General features: G+C 39.8%; 2 protein-coding genes across 3 annotated transcripts in view; one reads left to right on the forward strand and one right to left on the reverse strand.

The window, feature by feature from the left end:
* Window positions 1–20,768, reverse strand: part of LOC109004516 (probable disease resistance protein At4g27220) — a 963,953-nt gene that overhangs the window by 826,659 nt on the left and 116,526 nt on the right. The window lies entirely within an intron of this gene.
* LOC109001978 (heat shock 70 kDa protein 17) overlaps window positions 16,193–20,768 on the forward strand; it is a 33,110-nt gene continuing 28,534 nt past the window's right edge. The window contains exons 1-2 of the mRNA XM_018979517.2: window positions 16,193–16,413; window positions 16,680–17,459. Of these exons, the coding sequence (XP_018835062.2) occupies window positions 16,698–17,459 (762 nt within the window). The 5' untranslated portion in view covers window positions 16,193–16,413; window positions 16,680–16,697. The remainder of the gene's footprint in view (window positions 16,414–16,679; window positions 17,460–20,768) is intronic.

A 20,768-nucleotide genomic window follows, 5' to 3' on the forward strand; every position in this document is an offset into this window, starting at 1 on the left:
CTTCTAAAGTGGAGATACCTTCGTAATCACCATCCACTTTTTCCCAAATAGAAGTGGTGGCATCGAAGCTCGCGGTGGCCAATAGCTTTTTCAATGGCGACTTTGCACAAGAGTAGACAGTCCTCGTATGAGTGTCTTCCAGAATTGCCTTGCCGATCCAAGTACCAGATGGAGAGGGAGTGTGCTCCCAGATTCGGACGGCCTTATTGTTACTGTAGGGGGCAAAGACGAAAGGAGTCCCAAGGCCGCCAAAGGCTGGGTCCCACGCCAGTCTCCATACCCTATCGCCATTGTTTTTGAGCATTTCAAGCAGCTTTAGATCGTTCACGACCTCTTTCAAACACGACATTGGACGATTATTCGTTACGAAGGCCTTGGTGTCGGCATAGTAAACAGAGTGAAACAGCGGATGAACTCGACTTGTAGAAGAATAACCAATGCGGATTCCAGGGTCAAAATTCCACAACCCAGTCACTAATCCTCCCAAGAGTAAGGTTGAGGGGGTTAGATCTTCGGAAATGAGCTTCTTGCCAGTGAAGAACATTATTCTAGGGTTAGAGATTTGGGGTTGGACATGGGAAGGAAGGGGGAAAATTCCGTTGGAGTAAGCTATCGTGGTTTCCGTAATACTCTGTTCCACTTCCATAGCATTTTCGACGGTGACCACTATATTCCCATTGGGAATTTTGTTGCGATCCAGTGCAATTTTACGAAGATTCTCTGGAACGGTGGTGTGGATGATTTCTTCCACCTCTATTGGAATACTTCCCTCTTTTGATGTATCTACTACGTCGTCCTCCATAGACTCTATTGTCTCTTCTTCTTCATCATCCAGGTCATGCCACTGCACCCAAGATTCCTGCATCCTCTTCCAATTTTGTTCCATTCTATCGAGTTTTTCTGTCAAATGTTCTAATTTATCTAAAATCTTTTCCAGCAGTAACAATTGCTGTTTGTTTAATTGTACCACACCCATGAAGAATCGGTGGCTCTGATACCAATTGTAATCAACCCAGTTAAAGAAATAGTAATATTGATAGTAAAAGAGAATCAAGAACAAAGAAAATGATGATAATAGCTACGCCTTGGGGTATTCGAGATCCCCAATTCCTCCCAAATGAAATACAAACTGTTTCCAAGATAATTTTCCAGATCCCCTCATCGGTGCCATTTCTGGCTTACATATGGATGTAGCCCATGACTAAAAGAATTAATGAAAATGTAACACGTGGAAAGTAAATAGAATGGACATAACAGATTGCAACAACTATTATTCTAAACAGCAAGCTATAGACGACTTGTAGTTTAGCTTTCATTCTTGGCCCTTCAAAACGGTGCGGTTGTTTAATTGGGAATCATAACAGAGTGCATGACATGCCACGAGCCACAACACCATCAGGGCAAGGCTTTTTCACTTTAGAGTCCAAGGGAGTAGAGTTGAACCCCTTCCACCCACAAAATGGGCTGGTGTTTTCTAAGGTAAGGGCATGACGGCCCATGACTCATGATTTGTCTACAATACTAAGCAATGGTTTATGTTTTTTTGGGTAAGATTATCTTTCAGGCTTTCATCCTCTTACTGCTTCACAGTGATGAGGTACATGGCTGACTGTCTCCTTCTCCTGTTAGCCATGAAATGCGTCAAGAACTGCTAGCCAAGTTCCTCAAAGCTGGTTATAACGCCTGCTTATAAATTCCTGAACCAACTTTGTGTTGCCTTTTTGATGGTTAGAGGGAAAGCCTTATTTCTCATAGAAATTTGTGGAGGGTCATATGGGCTTTCAAGTCTCCAGATGCTCAGGTCTTTGGATGTGTCATAATGGTCCATTTGCGGCACCTTAAATTTCAGCGAGAGGGGGGCCACCATTATTTCCCTACTATATGGTTGGTTTGTGCTACTGGGTAGGTTGTTAATCGATGAAGATGCCCCCCCATTAGCCTCGCCATGTCCTTGTACTTCTCCATAAGGTCACACAGGTCTTCATACATCGTCCTCTTCTCGTCTTAGTCACTTTGGGATGGTCCCCCTATGGTTTGGAACTCTTCATCATGCTGCTTGCCTCGCTCCTGTGTTTCGCCCTTCTTTTATTTTGCTTCCCTTAGCTTCAAGGCATCATTTTCTTTATGCAAAAACTCTATTTTCAGTGCCATATGTTGCAGCTTTTCCTCCAACTCTGCAAGTCTTTTATCTAACTCTGTACTACCATCGTCCATCATAGCTATTTCCTACTCACGAATCATGTGTGAGCGCGTTGTAGCAGGCAATTTGGTCTCAACTTTTCTTTTCAAAATCCCAGACGGTGCCAAATTGTTGAAGCAATTTTCTATTGGTCTTTAGTAAGGAGATTATCTCGCAAGAAGAACAAAACTTGGGCTCTCGGATCCAGGGAAGCGTCCGATACTTAATTTAAATTGGATAATATGAGTGTGGAGAACATAGAATGCAAAGAGATTGTCGGACGCACATGTCCACCTATTTATAAATGATGGCAGGCACGATAAGGCGTCGCCCCTCTAAGTGCTTGATTTATAGGATCTGACACAGTAATTCCTCTGGGTGCTTAAGTCTAAATATTTAATGTCCAACCCTTCTGGACCTCTTTTTTTTGTTGAGAAAAGACTATCATTAATAGAACTAAATTACAAGACCACTAACCATGGGGGATTAAAGACTTCCTCCCATCTTACAAGAGAGCTAGGGATACAATTTCCTTTAAACAAGCCTATGGAATTAGTATTAACAGCCCACTCACATGCCCACTTGGCAATTACATATGCTTGTCAATTAAACTTCCAATCCTTTTTTATAGACAGGTACCCCTTTGCATCAGCAACCCAACCTCTCAATCTCCATGAGTTTCGCTCTTCAGTCTGATTAATGGCTTTAAGGACTTCCAGTGAGTCACCTTCAATTTGTACTTAGTCAATGCATATTTTTTCTACAATGAGTCATGCTAGAATCTCTGCTCTACCTTCTGCTTCATAGGGTGATATGGTAGGAATTTTTGTCCATGCATGATGGATAATCCTTGATGAGTTCCTTGATATAGCATCATCGTAGTTGATTTTTCATTTGTCCATAGCTTGGGGGGTCCAACTAGTTCCTTTTTCCATATCCTCAACTTTTTGTGCTCCAAGAAGTTCTTCTATTCTATATTTTGCTTTAGTGATTATATGCATAACATCAAGATTTATTTCTTGATGGATTTTTTGGTTTTGGCCAAACCATATAGTATCCATGATTATGGTTGCAGAAAGAGTGAAATCTTTCTCTTTATTCATATCTACATTTAGTTCTTCAGTTCTTGCTTGGGCTATATGATGTAGTTGATCTAGTTTATGATTGGCATCTGCTGAAAAATTGAAGTGTTTATAGGCCATGGAGATTCCCTCCATAATACTCTAGTGAATTGGCATGTAATGAATAAGTGCTCTGCTGTTTCTACCTCGCACATACATAGAGGGCATAGTGCTTCCTCCTGGCTCATAGTATGGATCACTTTCGCCAAGTTACCTCTGGTTGGCATCACATTCTAGTCTATCCTCCAGAGTAGTCTTGTCTATCTTGTATTTTCAAGTTCTAAAGTTTCTTTCGCATGTTCTAGTGTTGATTTTCTAGACAGTCAAACCTCTCCTTTTGGTCCCTCCAATATGCAGACTTCACAGTAAACTTCCCATTATTGTTCAGTGTCCATATGAGTTCATTAGACCTTTCTAAGTTTTGTAGCCTTGTGTTCAAGATAGCTTCAACCGAGCTGGTGTCAAAGATCTCGTAGATATACTCTATTTTCCAGTTCTTGCTGTTGTGGTCGATCAGATTAGCAACCTTGATGTTTTCTAGGCTATTTTTCAAAGCTTCATTAGGGTGAGGTTTGTTGCCTGTGATGTTTGGGAGCCAAGGATCTTCCCAAATATTAATAGTCCTACCATTGTTGAACATGTAGCATCTTCCCTTTTCGATCAAGTCTTGGTTTTGGAGGATACTTTGCCAAGTCCATGACTGGGTTTTCTTTGGGGTTGTATGCATGAGATCCTCATTTCTTATGTATTTTGCTTTTAGAATTTGGACCCAAAGTTTGTTTTTCTCTGTTAGGATGTTCCACCCTAGTTTGGCAATTAGGGCTCTGTTGATGTCCATAAATCTTCTTAAGCCTAGTCCTTCCTTTAGTTTTGGTCTGCAAATAGGCTCCCAAGATTTAGAGGTGTAGTGTCTCTTATCAGGTTTGAAACCCCACTAGAAATCCTTCATTTTTGCATCCATCTCTTTACATAATTCCTTGGTTAGAAGATAAGAGGACATCTAGTACATGGGAATAATAGAGGCTACTATTCTAATTAGGATGGTTCTTCTAGCTTGAGAGGGAACTTTTGCTTTCCATCGAGCCACTGTATTAAGAATTTTCTCCTTCATGTCTTGAAAATTTTTATATTTTTATCTTTGATTGAATAAAGGGAGGCCTAGGTATTTGCTATCAAGTTTAGCTTTCTTGAAGCCAATAATCTCCATTAATTTGGTACCTACCTGGCTTGCAGATTTTTATTAAAGAAAATTGAGGACTTATTTGAGTTCACCTTTTGTCCTGACCACTTTGTGTACTTTGCATTGAAATCCAGTAGAGTCTCTACTTCAACTTCCTTTGCTAGCAAACATGCGATGTGTAGTTGTAGGAGCAACTCTAGCTACCTTGATACCATGGACAACACCATAACTCTCGGCCCTGAGGATCAATCTAGATAGGATTTCAGTACCCACGATGAATATAAAGGGGGATAAGGGATACCCTTGTCTTAGGCCTCTTTGTGGTTTGAAAAAACCAAAAGAGGTTTTGTTAAGCATAAGGGAAAGAGATACTATAGTGATAAATTGAAAACTCCATTGAATCCATTTTGGGGGCAAAGCCAAGGTGCTTAAGATATTAAGAAGGAAGTTCCATTCAATACAGTCGAATGCTTCCTCTATGTCTAGTTTCATTGCCATTAGACCCCCTCTTCCTTTCTTGCCTTTCATAATGTGTACCAACCCATGGGCCATGATTTTGGCTATAATCTTATAGGCGACGTTACACAAGCTTATGGGTCTAAAATGGTGGACCATGGCTGGGTTATCACACTTTGGAATCAGAACTAGGTTTGTGTGATTCAACTCCTTTAGAATATAGCCTATGTTGAAAAATATTTATCACCATTCTATGCACATAATCTTTGATAACGTCCCAATAGAATTTACAGAAGTGTGAATTGAGGCCATCAGGACTTGGTGCTTTCATAGAACCAATATAGTTTAGGCTATCCATAATTTAATTCTCATTAGGTGTAGCACAAATCCATTGATCATCCTCATCATTTATAATGGGACTAAGGAGATCGAACAGGATGCAAGGCTCTTTAGGATTGGAAGAAGTGAAGATATGTTGAAAGTGCTCGATAAAATTATTGCCAAAATCCTCTCTTTCAGAGGACCATTCTCCATTTGCAGTCTTGATATTATTAATGGAGTTCTTTCTTCTTCTTATGATGGTTGATAAATGGAAGAACTTTGTGTTGAAATTCGTAGTGGTGAGCCATATTTTCTAGATTTTTGCTTCCACATGATCTCTTCTATTTTCATTTTTTCCATTAACATTAATCTCATATTCTTTTCCTCTATTGTCCTCTGATCCATATTGTTATCCTGTCAAATTTGATCTAGTGCCTATGTCAAGGTTTTGATTTTTTGTTGGCTCGACCAAACTTATTCTTGTTCCATTCCATGATGGCTCTTTTGGTTTCTTTGATTTTCCAAACAAGTTTGTATGCTGGAGAACCAAAGCATTCAGTATTCCATGCCTGAGCTACCACTTTTTTGCTTTCTTGGTCTCTAGTCCACATGGCCTCAAATCTGAAGGGTTTTGGTAAAGAGTTTTCCTTTCCAAAGATGTCCAGGATGATGGGGGAATGGTCATAAGCAATTCTGGGCAGATGAGTAATGGTTGGATTCGAATAATCGAGTCTCCAATCCGGGTTGGCAACAACTCTATCTAGTCATTCTTGAATGAGTGCACATCCATGTCTCCCATTTGTCCAAGTATATTTATTACCTTGGAATCATAGGTCCACCATCCCATTATCTTCCATGAGCCTTCTAAGACCGACCCCCTTTAGCAAAGGAAGAATTGGCAGAGCCCCTATTTTCTAATCCATAGACAGAAGAGTATTAAAATTCCAAATGCAAATCCAAGGGCCAAAAAAATGCTAGGGATTTTATTTAAAAAATCCCAAAAGTCTATTTTTTCTTTCCATTGCGTAGGGCTATAAATGAAGGTAGACATCCAGGGTGTAGATTTGGCCTTGGAATAATTAACAACATTAATCATATTACTATTAGCAAAAGTTACATCAAAATCCACTGCTAACTTCCAGGCTAAAACATGGCCTCCTTTTTTGCCATTAGGAGGAACTTAAAAAAAAAGTTATCAAAACCAACTTGCCTTAGTAGTACAAAATATTGGGTTTGACAATGTTAATCACAGCCCTAAGGTGGTTTACTGCCGCAACCCGGGTCAGTTCCATCTTACTACAATCATGACTCCTTTGGGGGCGTGATTAGGCTCGCCTCCTCAGCTGTGGTTGATGCCTCTTCTAGTATATCCATATAGGCTTGCTCCAAGTCACTAAGTTTTGAAATGTTTGATTTTGGTGTGGAAGTCTCATGTTGCTGCTGCTTGATGACAATGCCATTTCTCTTTCGATGAGAGCTAGATCCTTTCTTGGGGCTTTGTTACCTAGCTTTCCATGCCATTTTCCTTTCAATGATGGTGGTAGCTATCATTGGTTCCTCTCTCTGGGACATACATGTAGTTGTTCTTTTTCTTTTTTTTTTTGTCCCATCAACTTCCTCGTTGACCATATTATTCCAATCCTTTTCTACTTATGTGCTGAGCCATATTTGAGTAGCCCAGGGGACTCTGTTGCTCCTCAAATTCTATCTCTTCAGGTATCAGGGGGCCATTAGAGCAGATTTCTAGTTTGTTGTATTTTAGGCCCATCTCAAAATTCATTTCCTCTTGCCCCATGCATGGTGGCCCCTAGTTAACCTACGTTCTATACTTCTGCCTGGCAATTTTGATCTTAGTTCTGTATGGCATGGTTGGTGGGTCTTTCCAGAGCTCCTCGTATATCCCTTTAGTTAGAAGCGACATTCTGATGCCTGCGTTCCTTGTGTTAAGGTTTGCCATTCCCCATGCCTGCTGGATATCTGTATCCAAGGTGTTGTACATTTTTTACCAAAAAAAAAAGGTCCGAGTTACATGTTCAAAAGTGACTCTTCTTTACGTTTATTCATAGGCTCTCACTCCTAACGGAGGAATACCTTGGTTACATTATTCCCATTTAACAACTTTTCCACTAATAATATAAAACAACCTTATGACCAACCTTAAAACAAAAAAGAACATATGGATAAGGCAAACATACCCAAAAATAAATAACATTTAACTATACCTTAAATAAGGCGAATCTAATTTATCCATACGGATCAACCCTCTAAAAATCCTAGGCGCCTGATTTAAAAAATTCCACACACACGACACTCCACTTGCTCCTAACTTTGTCAAATAATCTGCCGGAGCATTTCCTTCTCTAAAAATATGCTGCACATTAACATCCCTACCATGAACGACCTCCATTAATTCCTCCCAAAAGTCTTCTAAATACCACACGTTACATCGCTGCCAGTGAACCCATCGCGCACACACTTGTGAATCTGACTCCACATCTATGCCTTGAAAACCCATCTCTCAACAAAATCGTAACCCAAAAACCCTTGCCTGCAACTCAGCACTAGTATTTGTACCCGCACCAAGATGTTTCGAAAAAGCCAGAACCATATTTTCGGAAGCATCCCGTAAAACACCTCCTGCCCCAGAAGCTCCCGAATTCTCCGAGCTTCTTCCGTCTATGTTTAATTTAATTATGCCAACACTTGGTTTCCTCCAACTTATAGTTCGTATGATCTTCTATTTTACATGAATGATTGGGATATTAAGCTCATGCAGCCGAGCTTCGTCTGCACGAGAACATCTTATAACCTTCGCATATACCTTTTGTATTGTACCCACTGTGAAATGGATCAGCTGTTTTATTTCCTCCGCAGAAAAAAAATTTCCCTTCCATTCTTGCTTTGCACCGACGAAACCATAACCTCCATGAGATAACCGACGGAAGCAAACCAAGTATACTACCCATTTGCGTCGATCTTGAAGCTTTCCTGAACCACACCAAAACCATTTGGTACAACGTCCTATTGTACAATGTCCTATTAGAGACAAAGGGAATACCCAACAGATTCGAAAAAAATCTCCAAACATTCAAAGCAACTTCACCCCCCATAAGTACGTGATTTAGATCCTCAGTAGCCCCACTTGCACAACAATCACATTTCGAAGGTATTGGAATACCAATCCTCCTCAACCTCTCATCAACACTGAGACAATTATTCATTGCCTTCCACATAAATACAAAAATATTTTTTGGTAATCTCTCATGCTAAGCCCAATCAGACCAACACACTTCCGGGGCACGAACACGAACACACTCCCACACACTTTTTGTAGAAAACCTACCATAATTATTTTCTGTCCAAACCAGTATATCTTGGCCTTCTCTACATGAACCCAAGAAGTTACAAATTTTAGTAGCCCTCTCATGGCCGACCATCCTGTCCAGTTTATCAATATCCCATCCATTCTCTACCTTCAGCTCACATATTTGTATTTTGGGTTCTTCCACGATCTGAGTACCATTAGCAAGAGGACCCCCATCCCACCAGTTACCAAACCAAAAAGAAATCCTTCCATCCCTGACCTTCCACTTAGAATGTTGGAGCACAAGGGGAATGCTATGGAGTACCAAACACCAGAATCGAGAGCCCTTATTTGGCTCTGTCAAAGAAAGATGTCTATTAGCAGCATACTTTCCCCGAAAAAATCTGCACCATAAATCATCCTCTTGAAGGATCTTCCATGCAAATTTGGCATGAAGCGACGCCTGAACATCCTCAAATTTCCTCAAGCTGATGCCATTTTCTTCTACAGGTTGACACATTCGACTCCAAGAGAACCAGTGCTTTCTACCTTTCCCATTCACCTCACCCCAGAAAAAGGAACTCAACATACTATTTAGCAACTTCAAAACATATTTCGGAAGCTGCAAAATAGCAAGCAAGTGAATTGGTAAACTTGCTAAAACATGCTTCATCAAAACCAGTTTACCCCAAGCAGACAAACATTTATTTTTCCAACCCTCAATCTTATCTCGGACTCTTGTGATGTGTGGGTTGAAATATTGTTTTAATATTTTTCCAGAAGCAATTGGAACACCAAGATGTGTAAAAGGAAAAAATCCTTCTACAAAGCCCGTAATCCTCAACAGCTCCCTTTTCCTCCCAACAGTAAAATGTTTTCCAAAATAAACCTATGTTTTGTCTTTGTTTACGCATTGCCTAGACCATTTCTCATACATACCAATCACTTCCATCAATGCTTTCACAGATTTCTTACTTCCATTTGCAAAAATGAGAATATTATCCGCATATAGCAGATGTGAAATTATTGGTGTCCCTCGAGGTTGAGAAAAATTACCAATCCTTCCATTTGAGAAATTTTCCTTCAATAGACGGGATAATACTTCTTCCATGATAATAAAAAGGTAGGGCAAGAGGGGATCTCCCTGCCTCAGCCCTCTTCGACCTTGAAAAAAACTACAGACAGTTCCATTCATCATAATAGAATACCACGGCGACTAAATACAATTCCTGATCAGCCCACATACACCAACAGAAAAACCAAACCTCTCCAATACATTCAAAGAAAATCTCATTCCACCCTATCATAGACCTTTGCCATATCCATCTTGAAAATCACATTACCTCCCTGACTTTTTCGGTTAATAAAAGAAACAATTTCTTGTGTTAAACTAATGTTATCAAATATGATTCTTTCAGGAATAAAAGCACTTTGTTCCATAGATATCATAGACGGAAGGAGATGTGTTAAGCGATTAACAAGCACCTTGGAACATATCTTATAAAACACTGAGCATTAACTAATAGGACGTAACTTATCAAAACCTGAAGGTTGCAATACCTTCGGAATAAGCACCAACAGAGAGGCTGTATAAAACCTTGGCAATGGAGAACCACCAAAGAAATCCCTGTCTGCATCTGTAATATCATCACATATTACTTCCCAGCATGCTCTATAAAACCCGGAACTAAATCCATCAGCGCCGGGGCTGCTATCAACAAGGATGCTTAACACGGCTTCTTTCACTTCTTCGACCGAAGGTAAATGACTCAAAAGACTATTTTCCTCCTCTGATATAATAGGCTCAACTACACCTTCCAATACTAGACACTCCACACTAGAATATTGACCCAGAAACTCTTCAAAATAAGCAACCGCACCATCATGAACCTCTTGTGGAGACTTTAGAACAACCCCATTTTGAAGCCGCATCACACAAACCTGTCTCTGCTTTCTAACTTTGAGTAATGTATGAAAATACGTGGTATTTTTATCTCCTTTTTCCATCCACCGAACTTTTTCACACTGCGCAAGCCGCATACTCTCCCGTTTTTCCCAAGTGTCAAGCTCCAGCTTGGTAGCTATCAAGTCCTGCTCTATATCTTCACTATACTGCCTCTATAAACTGGATTCAAGTCCTTTTAACCGAGTCTCCAACGCCTAAATGTGTTGAGTCGTCCAACCAAAAACATTTCGATTCCAGCTTCTTAATCTAACCTTCAGTCTTTTCATTATTAACCAATTTGACCATACCCATACCTTGGGCATCTTGCTCCCAAGATTCTTTTACACAATCTAAAAACCCATCATGCTCAACCCACATTTGTTGAAAGCAGAAAGGAGAGGGACCATATGCTACTGACTTGCTTGATAAGGAGATCACCATTGGTGCATGATCCGATGTAGTGCGAGGTAAATAACGCGTTGAAGATTCCAATAACAAAGCAAAAAATTATTATTCATCGGCGTACGATCCAACCGAGCCCAGCTTCTAGATAATCCTTACTGACCATTATGCCAAGATAAACTCTTCCCCAGGAACTTCATTTCAATCAATCCACAAGTCTGAATCCAAGAACTAAAGTCATTTACCGCCTGCAAAGAGGAGAGGTGGAATGCAAAGAGGGAGGCCTTCCACCTCTCCTCTTATTATCATTAGAAATTACATTAAAATCACTAGTCACTAGCCAAGGGATACTTGACCCCCCATCCCTTTCTATGTCCTCCCAAAGTCTCTGGCATTGTGCATATGTACATTTTGCATAAACAAATGATATTTTGAATTCTTTTTGACCATCCGAGACCATAAATGTAATGTGTTGATCACTCATTGACAAAACTGTCACTCTTACCTCCAAAATCCAAAACAACCACAGCTTCCTGTCCACTGTTTCATTCGAGAGGCACCCCTCCAATGAAAGACTACGTTTGATAGCTGCCATGGAAACTTCACTTAAAAACGATTCCGCTAAAGCAAAAACTTTTGGCTTATATCTCATTACAATTTTCTTCAATCTATTTCTTGACGTTCCAACCCCCCGGACATTCCAAAAAACTATCGGACTGATCATAGATTAAATTTAGAGGAACGGGTCACCACCCTCTTCGAACTTCTGACCTTCACCAACTTATCCTCTGATATATTCTTCTTTTTGTTAGACACTTTTGAGTCTGAAAACACCTCTTTACAAGCCTCTTCTTTTTCCTCCCCAGGCTCGCTATCTGAAATACTGACCATCTTATCATCTTCCCCTGCCAAAATAGAGTCCTCTTCCTTTGACTGAGATTCATTAAACATTTGGAGTCTTCTTTAATATGGTTATTAACCATTGGAATTGATTCTTCAGTCCTCCCATGCATCTCCTCCTGTTGTTCCACATCTTTTAATCTAAGACACCCATTCTATGTTCCATCAACAATTACTCTAACCTCAAATACCTTTTCTCCCTGATCTACAGCTACTGGATGAGTCATTGGTAACTCTATTTCATCCTCTGTCCCCTTCACACAGTCAATAGAGATCAAAGCCACCACCCCATGCTCTACATCACTTTCATGACTCACAACCGCTCTATTCAGATTTAAATCATCTGACTCGCCCAGCATCGGAACCTCTGTCCATTCTTCAGTCTCTCCATTAGACTCCACTAACTCCTTATCACTCTTCTTCACCACCCTATATTCTTTTCTCACTAACGGCATCTCCTTATCTTTGCACAATTTCTCTTTTTTTGCAAGTTTTTTCATTGTGACCATGTCGTTTACACCGAATACAATAAGTCGGGAGTGTTTCATAAATCACTTCTTGATGATGACCGGAAGGACTCGCTGGCACCCTAATCCAGAAAGAAGTAATAGGTTTTTTTGCTGCATCCAACTCTAAACAGACCCTCACACCATTCGTTCTTTTCGCGCATCTACTAGAATTATCACTACGAATAAACTTTCCAATGGGCATCGTTAGAAGTCTGGGGCTAGACTAGGTAGGAAAACCCAGATCAGCACCACAGAAGGATCCTGTTCTTCAATAAAATCCGGAAACCAATGAAACGACCTGATTGAATACCATTAATGTCGCAAACCTCACGCGAGAATGCCTTATTGAAATCCTATTCCGAGGTGAGAAGTATGAAAACGTTTTGATGCAATCTCATGGCCGAGATTACTGCCACCCCTGATAATCCCCATCTACTCTTTATGAAAAATCGAATGACATCCAAAGACGGACGTTGCCTCAGGAATTTTAAAACCAAGGAAAATCGAAAATGTTTCGCTATCTTTTGAATCTCTTCTTTCGAAAACTGAAAATACATCTCCCCATCCATCACTTTTGGAGCTCTCATGGTTAAAGGAATCTCAGGGAGGGGCTAAGGAATGGCAGATACCATATCTACAAATGATCGAGTATCGGACTGTGACAAAGGACCACCATGGGGTCTCGCTGTTGCCATGCAAAAACACGTTAAACCCTACAATGAAAATCGCCTCACACAACTCTCAACACGTCTTTCCGTAAAACTCAAAACTATAAAAAAGCCTTTCCAAGGTGTCGTACATGTCAGAGCCACTCCTCATTAACGAAATAACGTTCAGCTTTGAGTCCTGAGTTTGAGATTTCCTAGTTAACTAGTCCAGTGACTCGGATTCTTCTTCTTCCACTTGACTCACCTAGTTGATATTCTCTCGGCTGTTTATTGTGTTTATGTTATCGTCCTTCTTATCTTATGTAGCTTCCTTATCCAGTTGTTTCCTTTGGATATTATCATTGAATTCATCTTTCTGGATTGGATTTGAGCCATCTTTTATGAATTTCTTCGGTGATACGGTCATGGCTCTCATAATTAGTCCCACTAGAGGATTGTGTTGAGTTGTTTGAAACCTCACAAGGCAGAATTTTTGGTTGTAGCCTAGACGTCCACATGAGTAGCAGAAGTAAGATATTCTTTCGTATTTGAAAGACACCCATATTGGAGTTTTCCTAGGCCGCTCCATTCTAAACCCAGGAATGAGAGGTTTGCTAGTATCCAGGAGAATCTGGATTCATTGATATCCAGCACACACACGATTCTCTTATTAGTTTCATAATCTATCTTTAGCATTGTCCCAATAGCACTTCCAATATTCTTTACGGTTTTCTCATTCATCTTTTGTAGAGGTAACCCATGTATATGTATCTAGAATGGAGTTTTCTTGAAATCAATTTCCCTTATAATAGCTCTAATAGGCCAAGATTTTAGAATAAAAAGATGGTTCATGATATTCTAGGGACCTAGATCTAGAGCCCTATTCTTTTCATACGAGTTCTCAAATTTGGAAATGAGGACATCATCTTCTGCTTCCTCAATCTCTAGGTGTTTGTAAAACTCCAGGATTTGCATATAGTGTCCCTCACTGCTTTCTTGTTTAAGGATTTCTAAGACATTATCTTTTCATAAGGATCAAGTTTAATGCTTCCTTCTGGACTCGATTTGATTGTTAAAATGGTTGATTGGCTGCGCATATTCCACTTTGGATTTTCTGTGTTAGCTAATTGCAAAACAACTGCTTAGTGATTATTTAGAAGTTGGAGTCCCATGGAGATACAATGCATTTTGACTTGCCCACCTCTTAGTTCCTCTCAGGATTTCCTTTATGTCAGCTGATTTCGAAACAACTGCTTAGTGATTATTTAGAGGTTTGATATCGTTTGGTTACATAGATGAGATGAGATGAAATGAAGTTAAAAATTGAATAAAATATTGTTAGAATATACTTTTTTAATATAATTTTTATTTTAAGATTTGAAAAAATTGAATTGTTTATTATATTTTGTGTGAGAATTTAAAAAAATTGTAATGATTATATGAAATAAGATAAAATAAGATTGTTTGGTTTGTGTAACCAAACCAGGCCTAAGTCCCATAGAGATACAATGCATTTTGACTTGCCCACCTCTTAGTTGTTCTCACGTGGGTGAACCCCGCGGTCGAGCCTTTAATGGCTTGTGGCTCTTTCCTTGCTTGGCCAATGGGCTTTGGCTCAACAATAAAAAATAACTGGTGAGTTTAATGGTTGGCTGCTGGAAAAGGGTCTAAAAGAGAAGATATGATTGTTTCAAGAGGGAATAAGGAAAAAATAATGATACACACACATCATATTTCATAATATATTTCACAATAATATTTTAAGATGAGAATATTTTTATAAAATTATGTTATATTTATAAGTTATTTTATAAAAATACTCCTCATTTAAAATAAATTGTATAAAATATTATAAAAAGATATTCGTGTGTAAATCATTTTTCATAATAAAATATGAAAAAGACCAAAGAGAAAAATGCGTGCCATTTGATGACTTTTTGCTCTGACAGGATAGGGCGCCAAGTCCGAGGACGTTAAAAACAAACAAAACAGAAAACACAATTAAGAGAAGAGATGAAACACTGGATTGGAAGGAGGGAGGGGGGAGCAATGCCCCCTTTATTTGTTTTTCTAGGTCAAATAATGGAGCAACGTCAACCTGTGATTTTTCAGTGGCCAACGTCCTACACGTGCCCCACTATGGGTTTTCTCAGTCGCCAATCTTCCAGACTACCTAACACGACGCTAAAAGAAGCAGCGCGTAGCATACACGTGCGGGTTATCGCGCACGCGTGGCTTCCACGCACCGCCGCGATAAGGCTTATGCTGCTGCCACGCGCGGCTTTTCTGGCGCCACCGACTCCGGTATCCTCAAGATCAACCGTCCGACATACTCCTAGAGTGGCGTGTGTCCTTCACGCGCCACTACAACCGCCTTGGCCAATGTTTTTTCGCTTTTTTGTAGTGTTTTAAGTGTCTATAATTTTGGTCTTTATTTGTGTTAGGAAATAAAAGAAATAAGCTATTAGGCTTTTGTCTATAGCAGAAGAACCCCCTTCTCTTTTGGAGGAGGGGGTTGTCTTGTCCTTCTCCTTCTTTGGAGGATGATGATGTTTAGTCATTCTTCTCCTTTGGAGAATGAATGTTATTTTGTCATTCTCCTCATTTGGAAGTTGGAGGTTTGTCTTTATCCTCATTTAGATGTGAGGATGATTATCTCCATTTTTTTTAGAGAGTGGTACTCTCAGACAAACCAGTTTTGTCAGTAGTGAGTTCTAATAAGTTAAGATAATGTCTATCGTAGAGAAATTTGTTTGCGTGAAAGCTTTCCACATATGAATAGTTTGATTTATAATTTGAGTTTTTTTTCTGTATTGATTAATTATAACTGTAATTTCGATTTCATTTCAAAAATAAAATAACATCTATTTTCTATAATAATAATAAAAAAAAGGGTCCGAGGACGTTAGGGGGCTGGGCCGCTAGAAGGATATGATATGGCAAAATATATTCTTCCTTAGCTGCCCTTGGCCAATCAGAAGCAAACTAACTGAACAGGCTGAACGGTCCAGCATTGTGCCCAGCTGGCCAATGCGATGTCATACAGACCAATGGGCTTGTCACACCTCAGCTTGGTTTCTGCCTTACCACGTAACTCCGGGAACTATCAGGATCTAAGGGTGCTGGACAAGCCACCTCAGTAACCATGCTATTCAAGTGCCACGTACCCATAGTTAATCCCCCACTACACGGTGCATTGACCCAACCCTCCCTTACATATTCAGGCATTTCCTTCACAATCCCCACGCAGAACCTCCCTAAACCTCCCTAAACCTCGTACTCCATCCATCTAGCTGCCCCAAGGGCCAAACTAACACCACCTGTCTGAGACGACGCGTATGACATGTTCTGAACGTCCAAATAATTTTGTTCAGCTTTCTCGTCAACTAAACAGGAACCGTTCCATACGGCACTTCTGTTTTCTGGAGAATGCGATCTGCTACCCACTGGTGTCTCTCTCTCTCCCCTTTCAACGCTTCCTACATACTTTCTTATTTCTTTCAAATATTTTTTTTATCTCATTTTTTTACCACAATTGTAAAGTTCATACAAATCAATAGCCGAATATAAATATATACACTATTCTGATTGTGGCTTAGCCAAGTTGGATTTTCCAATTTTCTCAGACTAAGCAGCACCAGATCCTGCCTTTTTTTGTGCTTCTCTCTCTCATCAATCAACTGACTCTTTTAACTCTTTGGCTTTTGCTACTCAGAGGCTTGCATAATCCAGAATGGCTTCCATCTTATTCAAGCTAGGGCTAGTACTATCAGTGCTCTGCCTTTTCGTTTCACGGTCTCAATCAGCGGTTTCCAGCATAGATCTCGGCTCCGAAGGGCTAAAAGTCGCTGTCGTGAACCTAAAACCCGGACAGAGCCCGATCTCAATCGCGATCAACGAGATGTCAAAGCGCAAATCTCCGGCCCTAGTGGCATTCCATTCTGGTACTCGCCTCATCGGCGAAGAAGCTGCGGGGCTCGTTGCTCGGTACCCCAATAAAGTCTATTCTCAAATCCGCGACATAATTGGGAAGCCTTATAATTACTCAAAAAGCTTTCTTGACTCGATTTACTTACCTTTCCCAATCATAGAAGATTCTAGAGGTGCTGTCAATTTTAAAATCGATGACGACGGTTCCATTTATTCAGTTGAGGAGTTATTAGCAATGATTTTGGGTTATGCGGTGAATTTGGCGGAGTTTCATTCGAAGGTGCCGGTGAAGGACGCAGTGATTACAGTGCCGCCGTATTTTGGACAAGCGGAGCGAAGAGGGCTGCTTCAGGCGGCCAAGATGGCTGGGGTTAATGTTCTTTCACTGGTAAATGAGCATTCGGGGGCAGCGTTGCAGTATGGGATTGACAAGGATTTTTCTAACGGGTCGAGGCATGTTATTTTCTATGACATGGGTGCGAGCAGTACATATGCTGCGTTAGTGCATTACTCGGCATATAGTGGTAAAGAGCATGGGAAGACTGTGTCGGTCAACCAATTTCAGGTGAACTTTAAAACTTGATAGGAATAGGATAAAAATGAATTGCAATTGTCAAGTCTGAAACTGGGTTTATTCTTGTGCATACTGTTTGGTGATAAGAACACTGACATTGTACTAGCCAAATGTCAGTGAAATTTAAAATATAGCTAAATTTTGTATAAATAACCTGTATTGGACTAGTTGAAAACCTTTAGTTTAGATTTTGAGTTACAATAACTCTAAAAGAATTTTCAAAATTGGGGAGTCACTATTCACCCATCAAACCTATACTTTATTCACAAATAATCAACAATGGTATTTTCTCTTCTTATTCACAAATTTTATTCACAGGTTGAAATTATTGACAATGGACAGATATCGGCGGAAATGTTTTTGTAAACAAAGCTATATTATGTTGGATAAATAGGTTGAAGAAAAAAAATAGTTGGAAAACAATAATTTTAAGTAAAAATTAAATTCTTAATTAATCTATAGTGTATTTGTAAAATATAAAAAAAATTATTGAAAAAGAAATTATTATTAAAATATATAATATTATATTATTATTTTAACATTGTGATGGATAGTCCAATGTGGACTAATTTCTTCAATGTCTATGACTTTAGTTGAAACCTCAACTTTTAGCCAAATTTTGGACTTGACAATGCTCTAAGGTGATAAAATGTATATCAATATGTAATGCTGGAAATTTAAACGTGTTCCTCAAACTTATAAAAAAAAATGTATATCAATATGTTAATACCTGTACATGGATGTGCACAAGAAGGAATGATTGGTGAGGACTCATTTCATTTCAAATATTTTATTAGCACTTTATTGCCATGCAATTATCTAGTTTAGGGTGTTTCCACTTCTTTTCTAGAAATCTATATTGATTGGGGATCCATTCCAGAAAATGATGCACTGTACCGAAAAATGTTTTCCATCTGAATATGAGCAGTTTGACAAAGAAATGTTTTTAGCCAAAGGCCTCGTTTGGTTACACAGATGAGATGAAATGAAAAATACGTGAATAGTAGTAATATAATTTGTGAATAGTAATGAAATGGTTTGAGTTAAGATTTTTATAGGGTTTTGGAAAAGGAGAGAAAAAGTTGAATAAAAAAATTATAAAGTTACAAGAGGGTTAGAATATAATTTTTGTTTTGAAATTTGAAAAATTGAATTATTTTTGTGTTTTATTTAGAAGTGTGGAAAATTGTAGTGATTAGAGGAAAAAGTTGAATATTTTAAATTGTAAAATGTTTGTGTTTGTGGTGTTTGGATGTTGAGATGAGATGATGGTTTGAAAGGTTTGTGAAAGCAAACTAGGCCTAAGACTGATGTAGTCAAGGATTAGTGGTTCCATGGAATCAATTCATGTTGAATATTTTTTGGACTAGTAACTCGTTCTGAATAATATCTTTTATGCATATTACTTCTAAAATAAAAAGAAATGTTTTCAGCCTAAGACTAACGTAGTCAAGGATTAGTGGTCCCATGGAAATCAATTCATGTTGAATATTGTCTTTTGATAAGTAATTCATGCTGAATAATATCCTGTAAGAAGCAATGCTTTCATTGCACAAAGATGTTCTAATGCTATATGAAGATTCTTGACTCTAGTGGAATATAGAGGGGGTGGAAGAAGAAGCCCCATCGTAATCCCTGAAGAAGTGGAAGGGAACGGTTGGAAAAAATTGCGATGGAGCTTCGTGAGGTGCATGAAAGCGTGGAAAAATTTGGGAAAAATTTATCGGAAGGGGCTGGAACCATCCAACAGAAAGACTCAAAAAAAGGCTTACTTAAGTTGTATGCAGAGGTTGTCTTGACTCCATACGTTGGCTCTGCCATTAGAGTCGTCCACTATAGGTTGGAGGAAGCACCAAGTAGAGATGGGTAGTCCTCAAAGGATATGAAGGGCAATCTGGACAATTCACAAAGGCATGGTGTTACCGTTGTAGAGGCGTGTCGGACATGTTAGTCAAAGACATTGCCAACCGACAACACTTATACAATAGGGGAGGGGGGGGGGGGGCGCTCTGCTCAGTGGTCATCGTGTAGATCAGATGACCTTAGGTAGCCTCAAAATGGAGATATTAGACTTGAGGGAGACGATCAATAGTTTTATTTAGAGGGTAAACCAACGTTTTAGGCTGGGCTTAGAAGTATCTGTGGGCTATGTAAGGGAGGTAGAAGTATCTGTGGGGCTTGTACCTCGCGGGCTGTAAAAGGAAAGGGACCAACCCATATGGCCTAAGACCTGTAACCCAATGTTGGTGGGTTGAAAACAAGCCAGCCTCTAGGAAAGGACCCAACCTTTCCTTCAACCCAGCCTTCAGAACCAAGAAAGCACCGTTATAGTTGATAAACTGTTGGAACCGTCAGAATTGATGAACTGTCGGACAGAGACAACGTAGAATGGGTTGACTGACGTGGGTGATCCGGTGGACGACATCCTGGTCGCCACTGTGGTGGCGACAACGTCGATGATACTCAAGGAAGTTGTACCTGTCTTGGAGCTAGAAAATGTTGATGAAATCGTGGGGATTGAGGGTGCGGCCCTACTTGCGTCTCCTTAAAGTTGGTCGAAACTTCCATTAGAGGTGGGCTTTGGCTTCAGTAAGGTCTCTAATGCCAGGGACCGTGAAATGGTCAATGCAAGGGCCGAACCTTCCAAGGGTGCTATGGTTTTGTACGATTCAGATGGGGATGTGAGGGAGTACTGGCACGGGTCGTGTTATGACTTGGTGAAGGTAGATAGTCCAATATTTTGACAGTCTAGTCCTTTGGGCAGCAATGGAGAGTTTTGGGAGGATCCTTCCCTGTTGAACTCTGTACACCCAAATGAAACCCAAGCTTCGGAATGGGTTCTCCATGAAGTCAAGGAGATTTAATGCTGTGTTAGGTTTGTATGTAATGGTTTCGAAGACCAATTTATTCCCATAGTTGCAATGGTAGAGGATCGACAAAGATAGGCTAGCCTGCATGGTGATGTCAACTCAACTAAGAAAAGAGCTCGGGAGCTCAAACAGTTTAACTGGACATTTAATGGGGCATTCTAGTGATGTGGGATAAACAGGTGGTGGAAAAGGTGGAGGATGGCATGGGGATTTCACGGTGGCTTGCTCATTTAAGATTGTTGAGGATGACTTCCAATGGGCCTTCATATGTGTTTATGGTCCTAATATAGATCAAGCAAGAAGACTATTATGGGGGAATGAGCTGGCTGGGCTATGTGGCATCTAGGATTTGCCTTGATGTATTGGGGGTGATTTTAATGTCACTCGTTTCCTGAGTGAAAGATCGGGTGGTTCCAACTACAATTTAGCA

Source organism: Juglans regia, chromosome 8 (assembly GCF_001411555.2).
Source record: "Juglans regia cultivar Chandler chromosome 8, Walnut 2.0, whole genome shotgun sequence".
Taxonomy (NCBI): Eukaryota; Viridiplantae; Streptophyta; class Magnoliopsida; order Fagales; family Juglandaceae; genus Juglans; species Juglans regia.